The sequence below is a fragment of the Cyprinus carpio genome, chromosome B23 (assembly GCF_018340385.1).
Source record: "Cyprinus carpio isolate SPL01 chromosome B23, ASM1834038v1, whole genome shotgun sequence".
Lineage (NCBI taxonomy): Eukaryota > Metazoa > Chordata > Actinopteri > Cypriniformes > Cyprinidae > Cyprinus > Cyprinus carpio.
Genome location: NC_056619.1, coordinates 24,083,709 through 24,102,878, shown reverse-complemented (window position 1 = coordinate 24,102,878; position 19,170 = coordinate 24,083,709). Strand labels below are relative to the sequence as shown.

Sequence of the window (19,170 nt, the reverse complement as noted above, 5' to 3'; positions counted from 1 at the left end):
GTTAAAGATTGAAATCTTAGTGAAATTAATGGTTGAAATCAAACTTTGATGGTTATCTCATAATTAGATTTTGAGACATTGAGACTGAATTTCACAGAGAGGGTCATAGACATTGAGACTGAATTTCACAGAGAGGGTCATATATATATATATATATATATATATATATATATTATATATATGTATATATGTGTCATATATACAGTGTGTTTATTGGGAAAATATAGTAAGTAAGAGTGTGTGTGTGTGTGTGTGTGTGTGTGTGTATAAATATATATACACACACACATTACTTACTATATTTACTTATTATTATTATTTTTTAATTATATTTGTTTTTTAATTTATTTATATTTTTACATTAATGCAATATATTTTAATACAATAAAACATTACAAAAAATAAAATAAAAATCTGGGTGCCAGTGAATGGTTCTGAACCGCTTTAACCAATGGACCAACAGAATCCAACAAAATCCCCATTAGATCTGGATTGCCCAAGATCTGGAGCAGGGATCATTAAAAATGAAGATGCGGATGAAGTGGCGTGGTCTCTGTGACCAGTGTGAGCTAATGATCTCCTCTCAATCTGACACAGCACAATCTACGTCTCATTTCTTGTGTCTCTTTCTCATGGCTGCTTCCCCCGGGTGCTGACTGCTGCCGTTTTAATACCTGATCTGTTGTTCTGCTCTCTTGATTCTACCACAACAGAGCAATTAGCCCTCTTCGCACCCCTCCTCATCATCATGACAGGATGTCTCTGGCTTCTGTGTTAGATCCTCTGCTCTGAGCCCTGCAGGGTCCTGTCCTGTCACACATGTTTAATGGAGAGTTTGGGGACTGTTCTGTTGTCAGTGGACTATTAATCGTGGCTTTGGCATTTATTAATAACTGACCTCTTAAATTGGATCTTTCATCCATACAGTTGTCATGGTAATTAGGGGGACAGTGATGTCACAGCACTGCTGAGATCCCTCACTGTAGGAGTGTTAGCAAGAATCAACTAAACGATTCAGTCTTTTATTTTATAGAGTCTGTAGTTGTAATAGCATTATAATAAAAGTGTATAGTCTTTTATAGAAGTTTGAGAGGGAATAAATTATGTGGAATAACTTTAGATGTCAAAATAAATCAGATGTTCTGTTTTTTATTTTGTTTTATTTTCACCATTTTAAAATTCTACATAATATGGGATGTTTTTAAATGACATTCACTGGAGATAACAGACAACTAAATCTGATTACCTTTTTTTATCACTTCAACAATTTTTAAATTCCACAAAATTATGTGAAATAAGTTTAAATGACATTCGTTAGAGTCATCTAAATGACTTAACAAACAACTAAAGCGGATTACAGGTTCCAATTTTATTTTATTTACAAAATGACTTCTAATTCTACATAATTATGTGGAATAAATTTAAATTACATTCAGTGGAGGTGACAAACAACTCGAGATGATGAACTATTATATTATTTTATTATTTTTTTGTTTTATTTTTTTCACCGCAGACCATTTTTAAGTTCAACATGATGTGTAATTTAACTTTAGACGACATTCACTATAAAAATTTTTTTTTTGTTTTATTTTTTTTACTTTTTTTTTAAAAATGAGCTTTTTTTTTTTGAAGTAGTTTAATTGAATTTTTATAGTACTTTAATTAACATTTATTAAATTGTACATTTTTGCTTTTTATTTAAAAATCGCAAGAGCATATAAAACCAACTTTAGCTTTTGTGTTAAATGAGAAAAAAAGGATAGCATTACACAATAAAACAAATGACAATATTTGCTGTAAAAACACTTCATAAATAAGTAATTCTACTATAAGCAAAGTTTTAATACTGATGTATCAAATGAACCAATTTAGACAGTATTGAGACACTCCCCAGACATCCTGATTTTATCTTTATATTCGGTTAAGATCCTATAATGTCAAACTTTTCCCACAAGTGATTCTAAAGCTGTTCTGTAAGCTGCCAACCTTTGTTTTTAAGAAAACTCCCACAGTCTGAGTGGGTGTGAGATGAAGGATGAAGGAACGAAGACAATAATATGGTGTAAAGTGGGATGTGTTTGCGGGGAAAACCATGTTGTCAGATTAAACAAAGACACTAAAGGTAAATAAATCTAATAATTTAGTTGCATATACAGAGATAAAAATATATATCTGGGAAATAATGTGCTCATCCAACAGAAAATAAAGCACTGATTAAATGTTAGAAAGGAAACTGAATCATTATATTCGAGTAACAAATGTCCCAATAGCTTAAATCTGAGAACCATATTTATTGTCTGTCATAAATAGCATCCACAGATGAATAGATATTAGTCTGTTTCTAACAGTATTTTATTACACTGAAAGCAAATACTTTAAATCAGCTAGGCGTTACCTAATAAACTCGTCATTTTATCCATAAGCACATTGCTTATTAAAATGCAAACATTTCCTTGAACTGAATAGATCCTAATCGACTTTAATGTCATACTTTATACAATATATTGTTCTGATCTGGTTAGAATTAGCTTATAAAGAGTCTAAATGCAAAAGTCTTTAGCTCTAAATCATTAGTAATGTCAGATTCTGGTTTTGAAAAGCCCTTTTTGTATCAGGATAGCATACAATCAATCAATCAATCGTGTGTCATTTCCAAGAAAATTATGGGGGGTAAAATCTTAAACTTGTTGTTAAAAACATTTCTGATCATGTAACCCAAGCTTGCGATATTTTGAAACGCTGTTCATCTGACAACACCCTCAGTACTTGTGTTTAACGCTGCCATTGAAACGCGTGAACAGGGTGTTGTTCTGAATCTCCAGCACACAAAAAGTCACAATAAAGAGTGTTGAATCAGATACGAGTGACACTGAGGGACTTCATCTTTGTCAGGTACTAGGTCAGTATCTGTTATACTGTGGGATAGATGTACAGCTTGTTGTTTGACGGACAACAGCAGGCCCGCAGAAGCACTGGACATGGATAGTGTGTCAGTATAAAAGGAGAGAAGTACTGAAATCAGCAGTTGGAGGTCATTCAAACTTGGTAGGTGAGGAATTATCACTGGTGAGTCTTCACATATTTTATTTCCTTTTTCCTCCTCGACTGTCTAATGTCGAAAAGGCATTAAAACGTCTCGTAATAGTCATTGACTTGTAAAAAAAAAAGCCTAAGTGACATGATCTTGTGATCAGATATTTCTTCTGCACTCTTGAACTGTATCAGGTTGCTATTGTACAGTTTTAAAGGATGCAAGCAGACATACAGATTTCAGCATTGAGAGACTCGTTTTCATTTATTACAGGCTTTCGCAATATTTCGGACACTTATTTTCTTACAGCGCTGACAGAATGGCTCAGTTATTGTGGGTATTTCTTGTGCTCGCTGTAATGATCAAAGGTAAGCAATGCAATTCTTCATTAAAAAGTGATAATTTGACTCAAAGAGCTTGGAATTAACATTTGTCTAATTCGTTTAGAAGTCTATTCTGCATTAGAAATTTCAGGATATAGCATTCAATAAAAAGTCATGATGTTAAAGGCACATTTATAATTGCATATGTAAGCAAACATAATCATAGTTAAGCTAAAAGAGAGTTTTAAACACAATGATATCATGGTATGTGGGTGTGGCTGGGATTGTTTCATAGAAACTCATTTTAACATCATCTAATCTATAAATATTCTACTAAAATGTTGGATATATAGCCTAAATAGGCAAAATATGTATTTTGCATGTTTTTTTGCATTGACTAGATACATTGCCACAAAGGATCATTGGGGGTCAAGAGGTTGTGCCTTACTCTGTCAAATACCAGGCATCTCTTCAGGTTGACAGGAAGCATTACTGTGGAGGAACCCTCATTCAGCCTCAGTGGGTGTTGACTGCTGCCCACTGCTGGAGACCGTACGTAATGAAGCTCGATTTAAAACAACATTTGGTTAAGTTTTATATGAACAGAAGGAAGGAATTTCATTGGAAAATGCCCTGTATGTTGTATTGTATTTGAATGGACAGGGCCAGTGTGATTCAGGTGGTGCTGAGTGAGCACAATCTTGCTGTAGAAGAGGGATTTGAGCAAGTGCTTGATGTGTCCAGAGTCTACAGTCATTTTGCCTACAATCCAAAAACTTTTAACAATGACATCTTGCTCATTAAGGTAAGAAACGCATAACAAATACAAAAAAATGACTGATTCTGTGGTGCGATTTGAAGACTTGATATATACAGTACGTGAAGAATCCTGCTACAGATTTTTTTTTTTCAGATTTTTTTATATTGTTAATTAATGTGCAGTGATTGATCAATAAATATTGATCAAGTTTCTTTTACAATGTTTTACAAAGTATTAATTTAAATAGAAGTATTAAAAAAATATATATCCATAAAAAAGTATTTTTCATTTAATAAAAAGTATGCCTTGTCTTTATCAATTCCATATTGAAATGTGAAATGTTCAACATCAGTCAAGAATATTTTCTACCCATTGTCACCATTACAGAAATCACACAAGTAATCAATATTCAGTTTTACTCAAAACACAGCTGAGTTTTTCAAAACTGCTGTTTTTGTTTGAGCGACTGAAATGTCAACTTCGAGCTTAAAGGTGGGGTAAGTGTTTTCTGGTAGCCAATGTTGATATTTCAAATCACCAAAACAAACACGTCCCTACCCCAAAAGTGTCTCGCCCCTATTTTGATAGCTTCGCCCCACACATACATACGCAACCCAGGCAACAATAAGTTCTGAGACAAAAGCAAAACCAGTGTTACACTGTGTCTACACCGGACGCGACAAATATAGAACTCATTATAATTTGTGATTCTGTGTTGATTTGTTGAGTTGATGCACTGCATGTCAAATGACAGAAAGATGATGCTGCGTTCTATTTATGACGTACTGACACAAATTTCAAATGATTTTCAAAAAGTCACCTTAGCGTGTCCAGTGTAGACAGATCTTAGCTGTTGCGGCGCGGCCCAACAACTGTCGCATCCGGTGTAGACATGATGTTACTCACCTATCGAGAAGAAACAAAGCAACCTTGGTGTCCGTTCGCAGGCCTTCCTGCTCATTGAGTTCTCTCCAGTGCTGGAAACCTGATCTGAAATTTACATGGGTCCTACTTCTTGCCTTATCGTAAGCCTTCTTATGTTCTGCAGATGTTTTCCTCTTTTGTTTTTATCTGTCGTCGCTCGGCTCGGCTAATGTCCGTCCTGTGCACTGAGCGCTCTCTCCTCTACATCATGAGTAGACAAGCCCCTTACTGCTGATTGGCTACAAGTTTGTTTTGGTACTCGGCCGGAGTTTTCTAAAGCATTTTTTTTAAAAATACATACCCCGCCTTTAACCAATGGCTTGAGCTTTTGGGTAAAATCTCAAAATCTCTTTGTTTGCCCAATGGCAGATGGGGAGAGTGTTTGGGGAAACCTGTTTGGAAACTGCCATTATTTTCAAGATTTTGGTGTAAAGTGCACACCTCACATGAAGACATATTTATTTTTTCCCCCAGCTCAGTGTTCCAGCCCAGATTAATGCTTATGTTCAACCGGCCACACTGCCAACCATAGACACGCCTGAGTTAATTGGAGGAACCAGCTGCACCGTGAGCGGATGGGGAGTGACACGAATATATAGCTTCTATCTGTCACCGATTCTGCGTGCAGTGGATGTGTCAATCATGAGCTACTGCCAATACTACTACTACTACAGAGTCAACGACAACATGATTTGTGCGGGCTCTCGCTTCGGGGGAAAAGACGCCTGCCAGGTAATCAGAGGTTTAAATGCAAACGACAACTTCCCCAGCCCTGGTGGCAGCAAATGGAATAGAGCGCAACAGGTCCCACCCACTTTTTCAAAGTATTTTTCTTATTTAACCAAACCATTTAGCTACGAGATGAATCCCAACATTACAAACTTTAATATAAAATTCTATTGATATAAAACTATTGATTTAAAGTTATTAATTTTATATTATATATATATATATATATATATAGAGAGAGAGAGAGAGTATATATATACTGTATAGAAACAATGTATTTTTTGTAGTGTTGGGTTTGAGTCCACCAAAGTCCAAGTCCAAAATGGGCCGAGTTGGACTCAAGTCCGAGTCGAGTCCAACTAAACATTAATGTTTGTCATTAAGTATCTTAAGCTTGTTTTAACCTTTACAGCTAGAAAAAGCAATGTCGATTTAAATGTAACAAAAGCAAACCTCTATTGCATCTTGCCATTTTGATTTTTGATTTCACATCATCTCATGATTTGTGTTCTGCTCAGCTAACCTAAAGTAACAAAAGTTATGGCTGACTTGATTTATGTTTATGACATATTTCAGAGTCAGCTGTAAGGACCTTTGAAATAACAGAAATCATTTGGCGAAGTGGTATGGACATATAATACAGTCAAGACATGCCTTGCACACGTTGAACGTTCATCAACCAATCAATAGGTTACTACAGAAATAGCCAATACAGACATTTAATCAGAGGTTCAATTGGGATTTGTTATGTGGGGGAGTGGGGAACTGTGGTTTCAGGCTTTTGAGGGGTGCATATGTTTATGCAAAGCCTATATCTTATATGAATTGGCAAACTGTAAAGTAACTTGAGAGAGTCCTCTGCTATGAACAATTGCTGATCAAAATTATTTTTACATGCTGCATGGCAGTGTGCAAAGCTACATCTGTTTGCAGGATTTTTAAAATCAAATATAAGACGTGTTTGAAGATGTGACCTTTTTTAAGGCCTGCAAAAATTAGTATAGAAATAAAAATAAAACCATATGAGCAGGGTAGGGCAATGTCTTATTAAACTGTAAAATGACTGTAAAAACATGATTTACAAGAAATTATTTTTAAGAAAAGGGATGAGTCATAAGTATAAATTATAGTATGGGTTGAAGTTCACATTAGTCTGAATAAAAACTGCAGATGGGCAGATTGAAAATGCAAATTGATTATCTGCCAGCAGGAGGCGCTTTTGGAATGGCAGAAATACAGTGGTTTCCCTGGAAACGGCTTTACACAAAGCAGTGCAGCACTCATAAATGCTTCTTTATCAGATAATAATGAAGATGCCATCAAAACTTTTTTGAAGACAGTCGGTTCCCTTCAGAGATACATCCTTATAAAAACACGCTTACTGCATCATTGCTTGAATTAGTATAAGAAAAGCGTTTAAAAATATAGCCAATATAGCAGTACAAGGAAAGTCCACTGATGTGTTATCGCAAGCCCCGGTCCAATTTAACCCCTGCATTTAATTAAGTAATAAATGTAAAAATAAATAAAATATCTGTTCTACTAAAGTAATTCAGATAAGAGCAGTGAGTGATTTTCTCTATTTCTTTTGTTGTTTGATTAACAATAATGACACATAATAACACAGGTTTATGCTGCTGTCGCTTGCATAAGACTTGATGCACAGATCAAATATTTCCAGCTGTTCAGGTTCATTTAAGACACACCTGACTGCATTTACATGAATACTCTTCAAGACGGCCATTTTGACATAACTTAGTGTATTTGTGTGTGGCAATAACATGCGAAAAAGAACTTAATTCGATATTAGCATACTGACTGCGCGTTTGTGAGAGCGCTTTGAGTGTGTGCACACATAAACCTGGCTGCTTTTAAGTACTCGCAAGACTTTAAGACACTTTAGGATACTGTGTGTACTTTTTGTGAATGTGCTTTTTGTTAAAGTGGTGCTTTTGGTCATTCGCTTATTCTGTTTGGCTTTTTTGTGGCAGTGCTTGGTCTTTGTGACTGACAGGTATACTAAAAGTTGTACTTGAGTGCGAGTTTGAGTACCCCACTTCAAATCTAAAAGTTGTTTTTTTGAGTGCGAGTTCGAGTAAAGATCCCCACTTCAAATTTTTTGGTAATTTGGTAAACATTGCTGTACTTTGTAATTGTTTTGAGACTTTTGTATTATTATTTTAAACTTATTTTATTATTTTAATACATTTGCAATGCTTTAATACTTAAAATTATTGTAATACTTAAAAAGTATGTCTATGCCACTTTTAGTGCACAAAAATAAACTGATATAACTTAAGAAAATAATATTAAAAATAATTTTTTTTAAGATAATCTCATAGATGAATATTTTTGGACACTAAAAAACATTAAATACTTAAACTAACTTTATTGGATCTTTTATATCATTATTTTGGCCCACCCCTATTTAGAGACACTTTATGAAATTTATAAACTATAAGCTGGGTTGTTTAAAGTTGCTCAGAGTTTAGTTTGACCCCTCAAACACACCTGCATTTTCATGGCAGTCTGCAGTTTCCCTAATTTATGATGGCAAACAAACCCTCCCGAGGGTCCCGCCAAAGGGATTTCTGTGAATAAGGTGTTCTGGGAATAAGGGTGCGGTCCATTGCTGACAGTTCATGGAGACTTTAGATATATGGTACAGCTTTCAGGGCTTTATATTCAGCTTCTTTATGTTAGTGTAAATCAAGGTGTGATAACTTAATTTAGTTACACAATAGGTAATGTTTACAGCTTTGCAGGTAACAAAAGAGTCCAGATGGTTTCAGTTTCAGTGTTTAAATAAGTTTTTTAAAATTAACCTTGAAGAATGGAAAACAGAAAAAAATGTAATGTAAAAAAATAAGGTAAAAATAAATATATATATATATATTTTTCAATTTTTAAGATAATGTAATTTGTGATGGAGGAAAATGTATTAAAATAAAAAAAAAAGTCAAATACATTAATCTTTCTTCTTTCACAGGGCGATTCAGGCGGTCCTCTCATTTGTGATGGGACTTTAGAAGGCATTGTGTCATGGGGAATCGGCTGTGCTCTTCCGTACTATCCTGGCGTCTACACAAAAGTGAGAAACTACAGCCGCTGGATCGACTGGATCATCAGCTCTGACAGCTGAAACATAGGTTCAACTGAATATGGGAGGCCTTTCCTTCAATCAGAATTAAGAAAAGGTGTAATTTGCGAATTATTTATTTTTAAAGTAATGATTCTTTCTTAATGTTTTGTTTATTTTATTTTTAATTATGGGTCTCAAAGATTATAGATTAACATGCATATTTTGCACTATAAAAAAGCATTGAAATTTTATTTTTTATCTTATGTCCAAGCCTATTTTCACCCATATTTCCATATATATGGAATGCTTGAAATTAGTTTTGAAGATAAATATAAACTGTGCCCATATGAATTTCTTTAGAAAACTGTATTCTATTTAGTTTTTCTAAATGTTGGAACAGATAGAAAAGTCCTTCAATGGGATTTAAAAAGCATCCCAGGATGCATCTGTTTGATGGAATGACTTGGAAGAAATCTAGCTGTCAGTTAGATTGATGGAACTGTCACAGTTTCGTTTTGAAATACATAAAGTTTACAACAAGCTCTTACTTGCCTCTTTATTATTGTCATATGAAGTCTCTGAACTCTGGACTGAGTAAACAGGATGATCTTTACTCATCCGTCTGGTTGCTTACAATTTGTGCATTACCTCAATTAAATATTTTCTAGTGCTCATGAAAATAAATGTTTAAACCACATTTAGGTAAGTGAAATTGTTTTGTTCATTATGTTGACGATCCTCTGTCTAATGATTGTCAGAATGCCGCAATGCACAATCCTATTCGTGGAATTCCACACCTTGTCATTAATATAAATTATTAAGTAAATGGGAGTTTTCACATTGCTGCAACAAATTACTTCATTCTAAGTGGCACAAAGTCATTGCATCAGTGATTTCCTCCTTAGTCACACACACACACACACACACACACACACACACACACACATACACACACACACACACACACACACACACACACACACACACACATACACACACACACATTAACTTGTGACTTGAAGCCATGTAGTGCCTGCTGTCAGAACAGAGTGTTCAGTCAGCAGCATTATGAATAGCTGGAGCCCAGAAGCGCTTGTTCGGAAATCTCAGGAAGCCAAAGAACAGGCGTATTGTCCCTACAGCAAGTTCAGAGTTGGAGCAGCTGTCTTAACAAGCGATGGAACCGTGTTCACAGGTGAGGACACTGTTAAAAAATATGTCTTTGTTATTTGAAACTACAAATATATACAGTACATAACATTCAAATGTCTGGGGTTCTTGAAATTTTTAAATGTTTTTGAAAGTCTCTTATCCTCACCAAGGCTCCCATTATTTGATCAAAAATACAATTAAAACAGTAATAATGTTAAATATTATTCAAATTTAAAATAACTGCTTTCTTTTTGAATATATGTTAAAATGTAATTTATTCCTATGATGCAAAGCTGAATTTTCAGTACCATTACGTTGCATGATCCTTCAGAAATCATTCTAATATGCTGATTTGCTGCTCAAGAAACATTTCTTATTATCAGTGTTGAAAACAGGTGTGTTGCTTCTTGAATTAATGGAAAGTTCAAAGTACAGCATTTATTTGAAATAGAATTTATTTTGGCTCATTAGAAATATCTTGACTGTCACTTTTGATTAAATGCATTCTGTCTGAATAAAAGTATTAATGTCTATTAAGAAAAATCTTACTGAACCCAAACCTTTGAATTGCAGTCTGTATTTGTCTTGTAGCTATATTTTGTGTCTGTTTTTCATGGTTCTTTAGCATGTAATGGTGATGTTTAACAGGTTGTAATGTAGAGAATGCATGCTACACTGCTGGATTGTGTGCTGAGAGGACTGCAATCTCTAAAGCTGTGTCTGAGGGACATAAGAGCTTCAAAGCCATCGCAATTGCCAGGTAATTCTGTATATAGCTATATATGTATTGACTGAAGTATAAGTAGTGTTGAGTAATATTCCTTAACTGACTTTTTTGCAGTGACCTTGAAGATCGCTTTATTTCTCCATGTGGAGCCTGTAGGCAGTTCATGAGAGAGGTCAGTTCTTTAAAAATGAAATATTGCAAACTGAGCATTTTTTTTATTATTGTTTTGTTACTACTATAATTTACAAAACATAGAAGTTACACTGTGGCTTGCGAAAACAAGTCATCAGGGAAAACCAAAATATGAGTCAACAAACAGCATGTTTGGAAATAATAGGATTTTGTGAAATGTAAGTGTGGCTTAGAATTTAAAAAAAATAATAATAAAATTGTAATACACATAATTTTTCAGCTTCCTTTGATACTGTCATCTAACAGACTGGTTGTCATTACTCTTACAGTTTGGCTCACAGTGGGACGTGTATATGTCCAAATCTGATGGATCTTACAAACTGATGACAGTGAAGGAGCTCCTGCCGTGTTCATTTGGCCCTGATGACCTGAGGGCAAGAGAAAACCATTAGACTTTTGACATAAAGCCATGACAGATAGATTTAAATGTATTGAATGGATGGTTATATTATTTTCCTATGAAATAATATAAATGTGTAAACTAATAAATAGTAGGTCTATTCTGAATTGATGTGTGGTTAAATTATTATTATTATTTTTTTTTTGCAATGTGTGCTTTCATTGTGACATGCGCAGTGCTGGGGAAGCTACTCTGAAACTGAAGCTTGACCAGCTACAAGCTACTGGTAAAGTAAAGTAGTTAAGCTACATTCAAGCTACCCTTCTGAAAAAGTAGCTAGCTACACAAGTTACTATCAAAAAGTAGCTAGCTACACTGAAACTACTTTCAGTTTGTTTTTTTAAAAAAAAAGGAAGATATTGTGGTTTAAAACAACATACTCTAATGCAATCATGATTTCAAAGAGTATGGTGAATTTAGGTTGATTGGGACACTTTTCCAAGCCATTTCAATGACAAAAGTGTCCCAATCATTTGATTTTGATATCTGATACACACAATAATAAAATAGGCTACTGAATAGTTATATAGTTATATATAATCTTAAACTGACTGTCAACGTGCAAAATTGGTACTAACATAACATCAATGAAAGAATAAAATGTATGCAACTTAAACTGGATATGGAGGAGTACGAATGTACAAATTACAGTTGATTCATGTGAAATATCCGCTCCTGTACATCCTTTGCAATATCATCATACGATCTCTTGTTGTTGGAAAGACTGTAAAGCCCATTTTCTATTTTATATTTGCTTGGATACAATGACAAACGTTAACTGATCTCTAAAGCAGTTCTTCAGTTCTTGCATGATACAGGACTGTCTATAAGAATTTAATTCAAATATTGACCTGTGGGGGGCAGTAATACGCCTAGAAATGTCTACTACACCATAGACATAAAATACAAGCTCTTACTTGTCTATATATTGCATTCCTTCTGGAAAGAGTAAACAAGATGATCTTGATTCAGCTGTCTGGTTACTTACAATTCTGTGCATTACCTCAATTAAATATTTTAATATATATTTAAGTGAAAGTTGAGTTTTTTTCATTATGTTGAGTGCTCTGTCTTATGATTGTAAATCACCTTGTCATCTAGGCCCAAAATGAATTTTTGAAGTCAATGTGAATTTTGACATTGTTTTATCAAATTACGCTAAGCGTCAAAGAGGCATTGCATCACTAATTTCGTCCTTAAACAGTCACACACACTAAGTTTTATCACTTAGTGCCTGGTTGCTGATACAGGCGCTCCAGTCAGCAGCATTATGAGTTGCTATAACCCAAAAAAGCTTGTTCAGAAATCTCAGAAAGCCAAAGAACAGGCATATTGTCCCTACAGCAAGTTCTGAGTTGGAGCAACTGTCTTAACAAGCGAGGGAACTGTTTTCACAGGTGAGGACTCACAAAAATTTCAAATTGAAATAAGTGTTCTTATACATGTATTTTTATTTGAATCCTACAAGTACATGCCATTCAAAAGTTTAGTTCAATAAGATTTTTTAAATATTTTGAAAGGATTCTCTTATGCTCATCAATGCATTTTTGATCAAAAATACAGTAAAACTTTAATATTGTGAAATACTGTATTATTACAATTTAAAAAAAATTGTGATCAAGAAACATCAACGTTAAAAATAGTTGTGCTGGTTAATATTTTTGTGGAAACTGATACAGTCTTCAGGATTTTTTTTTTTATTAATAGAACGTTCAAGAGAACCGCATTAATGTGAAACAGAAAGCTTTTGTAACATTTTAAATGTTTTTACTGTCACTTTTGATCAACTTAATGCATCCTTGCTGAATAAAAGTATTAATTTCTTTAAAGTAAAATCTTACTGACCCCAAACTTTTGAATGGTATCAATTAAGCACCAATAAGAAGTATACTAAATAAATCCCTTCCAAAAAAAAAAAAAAAAAAACAGACAGGCAATATGACACATGAGTTTATATAAAAGTCTGCAGTACAGGTTGTAATGTAGAGAACGCCAGCTATCCTCTTGGACTGTGTGCTGCAATCTCTAAAGCGGTGTCTTGAGAAAAGGCAGAAAGAAAAAAAAAAAAACCCTGTTGGCAATTCGAAATTGGAATTGTAGTCGTGTTACAAACCAGATGTACAGTATAGATTTAAAATGTTTTGAATTGATGTATAGCTTTATTATTTCCCACTTGAAAATATATAAATATAAACTGATAAACAATAACCATATTCTGCACTGTTGTGTGGTTAATAACCGACTCACCCCTTCGAACTTTTTATTGATATTTATCTTAATGTACTTTTATTGTGAAGTACGTTTCTTATGACCTTTATTTTGAAAGACTAACAAAAAGTGACATCTCGCGGACCAATGAGCGTCTATGCATAAACACTGTCCTTGAGTAAATAATGTAGGGAGAAGGTGGGTCGGTAAACGGTCCCAGTTGGTTTCTCTCATCGTTAAATTTAGTGCTTTACTCGGCTCAAAATGTCAGTGAAACATGCTCTCGGTCGGGGGTTGGAGCTGGGAAGGTCGCTTCTCCAGCTGGGGCTCTTTAAACCAGCCGGCCGTGTGGCAGCGAAGCTCCGCGGCGAGAGGCTGCGTGTGTCCCGCTCGACCCGCACCGTCCAGCCGCAGACCTTCCTGCCCGCTCGGTTCCGCTTCTTCCGCCGCTCTCTCAGCGGGCTGGCCGCCCAGCTCCAGTCCGGGGCTTTCAGGAGAGGGCTTGGAGGTGGTGCTCCCAGAAACAGAGCTGTTTTCCTGGCTTTTGGGGTCGGTTTGGGGCTGATTGAACAGCAGCTGGAGGAGGACAGGACAAGCGCTGCTCTGTGTCAGGAGATACAGGTGAAAAAGACCATCACAAATTGACGATATTTGTATATCTAATAATAATAATGATATTGCATGATAATAATTAAGCATTCCTGCAGCTCAAACAGTGGCATGGTCATGTTGATTAACAGAGAAGGCATAAAAAATGTATTTGCTTTGGTAATAAACGTCTGCCAACTGCATAAATGTAAAATAATTAAGTAATTTAAATGTATATGACTTGGCCATCACAATAATAAATTATATTTTAACATCTATTAAATAGAAAACAGTTATTGTAATAATATAAAAAAAAAATTACTGTATTTTTTTTAATCAAATAAATGCAGCCCTTGTTCCGAACTTTGACTGGTAATGTATTATATATTATTATATTTTAACATATAGTATAACACTTGTTATATTAATATAATATTATTACAATGTTGCAGTATTTACTCCTTGTTGCATAAAACACTTATTGCATGTAACATTGCGATGTTACGTTTAAAGTAATTCATAAATGTAATTGAAACATAATTAAGAAAAGAACAGGTTATTAGTTAACCTAGTCTGATTACAAAATACTGAACAGTAACAATCATTTGATGTTTTACATGTAATTATGTCATTATCTATCGCATCAGGTTACTACTTTCTTCTAAAGTTTATTAGACCTAGTCAGTTTTGCACAAGTACACATGCAAATGATATGCAGAGAGTATTATAAATATATGCAAATTACAACATAGCAATTGTATCCATGATGCATTTATTATTTGTCAGCAATGCATGTTATTACATTGGAATACAACTTCTCTATTCATTTTCATTTAAATAAATTTCAGAAAAATTGTCAGTTGCAATTACATGTGTATTCACAGGCTTATTTGCATGTTTTCCACAATGTTTTTTCGATGTAGGCCGTATTCAGAAAGAAGAAGTTCCAGACCCCTCTGAAGTCTTTTACATCAGGGTACAAGTTGGAGGACTATGTGATTGGGAAACAGATCGGGAAGGGTTGTAATGCAGCGGTGTATGAGGCAGCGGCTCCGTTCGCGACCCCTGCGGAGAGCGGGAAGTGTTCGCTGGTGGAACTCAACCAGAAAGAAACAGATGATGACAATAAGAAAGCAGGACCACTTCGATTCTCAGCTACACCCAGCTTTCCTTTAGCTATGAAAATGATGTGGAACATTGGGGTGAGAATTTAGAGTATTTTAGCATTCTGTTGTGGAATAAAATTAATTATTTTGGATTTTGTGTAGAATGCATATACAATACAGTATTCCAGAATCCCTCAGCAGCTTTTTCTCATGAACATTAGGCTGGTTCATCAAGTGACGCCATCCTTCGCTCTATGTCTATGGAGTTGGTTCCTGCATGTCCACAGGCCTTAACGGAAGAGCAAAGAGAGTTCGCTTTGGATGGGTGAGTTCATATGTAGATTTTAGCAGTACAGCATGGCCTTAAAATAGACTGAATCATTGCCAATGGCTTTGCTATTTTTACAGCCACTTTGGAATGGTGCCTAAAAGACTGACCGCTCATCCCAACGTGATCACAGTGTACCGGGCCTTCACTGCTGAAGTCCCGCTGCTGCCTGGAGCTCAGGAGGAGTACCCCGATGTCCTGCCTGCCCGACTCAATCCACTGGGTTTGGGCAGCAATCGCACACTGTTCCTGGTCATGAAGAAGTGAGGAATCATGAAAGCACCCTGTTAAAAAAAATATATACACACATATATACACACACACACACACACACATATATATATATATATATATATATATATCGTGCATACCTAAAAAAAAGGGGGTGAAAAAAAAATCAGCAAAATATTGTTTCATATTATTTATATTATTACTTTATAACAAATGCATTATCATAATAAATTATATATATATATATATATATATATATATATATATATATAATTATTGTTATTTTATTATGATAATAATTTTGTTATAAAATAATAATAATATTGTAAAAATATTAATTATTATTAGTATCATTTATTTAGTACAGTGTTTATTATGAAAATAACAAAAATAAATAAGTAATAATAAATAATATTATATTATTATAATGCATATAATAATATATTTTATAAGAATGTGTTATATAATAATGTTTATGTATTAGTTACTGTTTAATTTGTAATAAGAATGTGTTATATAATAATGTTTATGTATTAGTTAATGTTAAAAAAATAGGCCTTTAGACTAATTTTCTGATGGATGCTGCTTGTGGTCAGTTTTTGATTCTGTGAAGTCATTATTGATGTCTGTGCTGTAGTTATCCATGCAGCCTGCGGCAGTACCTGGGGGTGTGTGTGCCAAACCGGATGCAGGCGTCTCTCATGCTGCTGCAGCTGCTGGAAGGGGTGGATCACCTGTGCAAGCAGGGCATCGCTCACAGAGACCTCAAATCAGACAATGTGCTCCTGGAGTTTGACAGCAGTAAGAGTCATTAGACAGGGCAGAGAGCATTTAATGCTAATGTAGACTTGCAGCTTTTTGCCAGCATTAGCTAAATGCTTCAATCACAGTAACTGTAACATTGCTGTAATGTGTTTTTATTTCAAAGCTGGGTGTCCCAGACTGGTGATCACTGACTTCGGCTGTTGTCTGGCAGAGGATTTGGGCCTCAGGCTGCCCTTCAACAGCTGCTGGGTTACCAGAGGGGGAAACGCCTGTCTGATGGCGCCTGAGGTGAGAAACGTCTGGAATAACACTTGAAGTGTCAGGGCTCAACAATAAGGATTTGTTCTGCTTGCCTTTTCAGGCCAGTAATTCAGATTTCTGCTTGACCTGTGAACATTTTTACTGGCATTTTAAGTTAAATGTTATATTTCCATTTATAAAAGGGGACAGCAAGAATGTCTCTTGCAAGGCATTTATTTGATTATTACTGAACATGTTTTATTAATCAAATGAAATGTATTTATGATTCCTTTGTCCTCTAGGTGGCCACAGCAGTTCCAGGTCCAGGGGTGATGATAGATTACAGTAAAGCAGACGCCTGGGCTGTAGGGGCCATCTCCTATGAGCTCTTCAGTCAGCCGAACCCCTTCTACAGCTCGGAGGGATTGGAGAGTCGCACTTATCAGGAACAACAGCTTCCTCCACTTCCTGCTTCTGTACCTGATGATGTACAGCTAGTAGTGAAGCTACTGCTACGCAGAAACACTCGCAAGGTATAATATTCACCAACAAACACTACCTTATATACGGGCAAACGCCATTTTAATTATATATATATATATAGAGAGAGAGAGAGAGAGAGAGAGAGAGAGATATTGTCATTTAATTAATTTATTTAGTTTTTACAAGCATGAGTAAATCTTACAAAATATGTGTAGGTAATTGTTTTGTTTTTTTTAAATTCCCAAAATAAATATATATATATATATATATATATATATATATATATGTGTATATATTTGTTTATATAAACTATTGATATTAAATTGGGTTAAAATATGTATACAGAAATATTTTATTATATATATATATATATATATATATATATATATATATATATATATAATATATATATATATATATATATATATATTTTATTGAGTTAAAAAAATGTTTTTTTGATTATGTGATGCTTTCAACATATATTTGGGTCATAAAAAATATAACTTGTAAAATTATATTTTAAGTAGTCACATTTCAGGAACACTTAATGGTCCTAAATATTAATTTTAAGCAATACATGTAGAAAGATTTCATCTTCATTCAGATCATTATTCTAATAGTAATAATAATAATTATTATTATTATTATAATTATAGTAGTAATAATGCATGCTTTATTGTTGTAATATTACTATCATGTTTTTTAAGCAAAAATAAAACCATAAGTAAAAATAATTCCTGCATATTAGTTATCGGACACAACATAAAAATCATCTGTATCAGTTATAAAAATGATGCTGTAAAATCTGTCAGGCTCTGGTTTACCCATAGAGAAACTCAACAACACTTGAATATAAAAACTAAGAAGATAAAGCAGTTCATGGACTGATTTATTTCATGATGTCCCTGATGGTTTGCAGCGCCCCAGTGCACGTGTAGCCGCTAACATGCTTCACATCACCCTGTGGGGCAAGCGTGTGTTGGCCAGCTTGGATCGGGCCAGAATGGATGAGCTGACGGACTGGCTGCTGTGTCAGTCTGCTGTGGTGCTGCTGAAGGGTCGAGGGTCCGGCGGGAGCTCCGTGGAAGCTGAACTCCAGAGATGCTTCCTCGCCAACATAGACCTGGAGGACCTCCGCGCCGCAGTCAGCTTCCTCATGTACGGACAAGAGCAGTGGAAATCCCTGCTAGTGCACTACACTGAGCCTTAGTGTGTGAGTGAGTGTTTACCAGAGAAACAAGCACAGCTCAGTACCAGTCTTTTTTTGTAGATTGTGGAAGCACTTTAATTTTAATGTCCTTAACTGACATATTTTGAAATTATGGCAGTTTATGCATTTGCACTTTTCACTATATATATACATTTAGAATACTTTATGCTTTTGATGACTCTTTAGAATAACAGCTTAAACCAGGTACAAATTCATGCATAATGTAATGCATTAATATCCACAGTATATCACGCTATACTGAATATTGCTTTAAAAAGTAGGCAAATGAATGCAGAATAAATTATACAGTTGATGGTTTTCTGACAGGATATTCAATAGAAATCTGAGCTCAACTTTTGGTAACTGATTGCATCATGAAATGTCACTGGAGCAGAGTTGGTTGGAGGGGTTGAAAAAGGAATTGGGGTTTGTGATGTCACTTTAGAGATTGAGCAAGTGATTATATTTGGATGAATTCGCTATTACAATCTTTAGATGAATTGTCATTGTGCATTAAAGGAAACGGTGAATTTTGAATGCACGTTGACTTCATGGTACATGGCCTGGAAAGGAGATAAATGGCAAAAACAATAAAGAATTTGAATAGTATTGAAATAATGTGTTCATTTGCATGTGGCAATAAAACAGTTTGGCAATAAATTAAACGTTAATATTTGCACTGCAGTGTAAT

At 34.7% G+C, this 19,170-nt stretch overlaps 3 protein-coding genes across 5 annotated transcripts; all 3 read left to right on the top strand.

The window, feature by feature from the left end:
* Positions 1-1,731: 1,731 nt before the first annotated feature.
* Positions 1,732-8,973, top strand: LOC109100454 (trypsin-3). Of its 3 annotated transcripts, none has more exons than XM_042751030.1 (6): positions 1,732-3,066; positions 3,341-3,399; positions 3,756-3,906; positions 4,018-4,159; positions 5,513-5,770; positions 8,757-8,973. In XM_042751030.1, the coding sequence occupies exons 2-6, from the start codon at positions 3,351-3,353 to the stop codon at positions 8,907-8,909; spliced, it is 753 nt and encodes a 250-aa protein (XP_042606964.1). In that variant the 5' UTR covers positions 1,732-3,066; positions 3,341-3,350; the 3' UTR covers positions 8,910-8,973. The 3 variants fall into 3 exon arrangements, with proteins under 3 accessions (XP_042606964.1, XP_042606963.1, XP_042606961.1); XM_042751027.1 differs by having other exon boundaries at positions 1,733-3,066; positions 3,305-3,399; XM_042751029.1 differs by having other exon boundaries at positions 1,732-3,399.
* An 863-nt stretch (positions 8,974-9,836) lies between these two features.
* On the top strand, positions 9,837-11,427 carry cdaa (cytidine deaminase a). Its single transcript, XM_042751060.1, has 4 exons — positions 9,837-10,044; positions 10,650-10,761; positions 10,843-10,900; positions 11,190-11,427. The coding sequence occupies exons 1-4, from the start codon at positions 9,918-9,920 to the stop codon at positions 11,310-11,312; spliced, it is 420 nt and encodes a 139-aa protein (XP_042606994.1). The 5' UTR covers positions 9,837-9,917; the 3' UTR covers positions 11,313-11,427.
* Positions 11,428-13,682: 2,255 nt separating this feature from the next.
* LOC109100545 (serine/threonine-protein kinase PINK1, mitochondrial-like) lies at positions 13,683-19,158 on the top strand. The gene is made up of 8 exons (XM_042750620.1): positions 13,683-14,149; positions 15,040-15,318; positions 15,444-15,547; positions 15,631-15,813; positions 16,419-16,582; positions 16,710-16,834; positions 17,089-17,319; positions 18,189-19,158. The coding sequence occupies exons 1-8, from the start codon at positions 13,793-13,795 to the stop codon at positions 18,477-18,479; spliced, it is 1,734 nt and encodes a 577-aa protein (XP_042606554.1). The 5' UTR covers positions 13,683-13,792; the 3' UTR covers positions 18,480-19,158.
* The last annotated feature ends 12 nt before the right edge of the window (positions 19,159-19,170 follow it).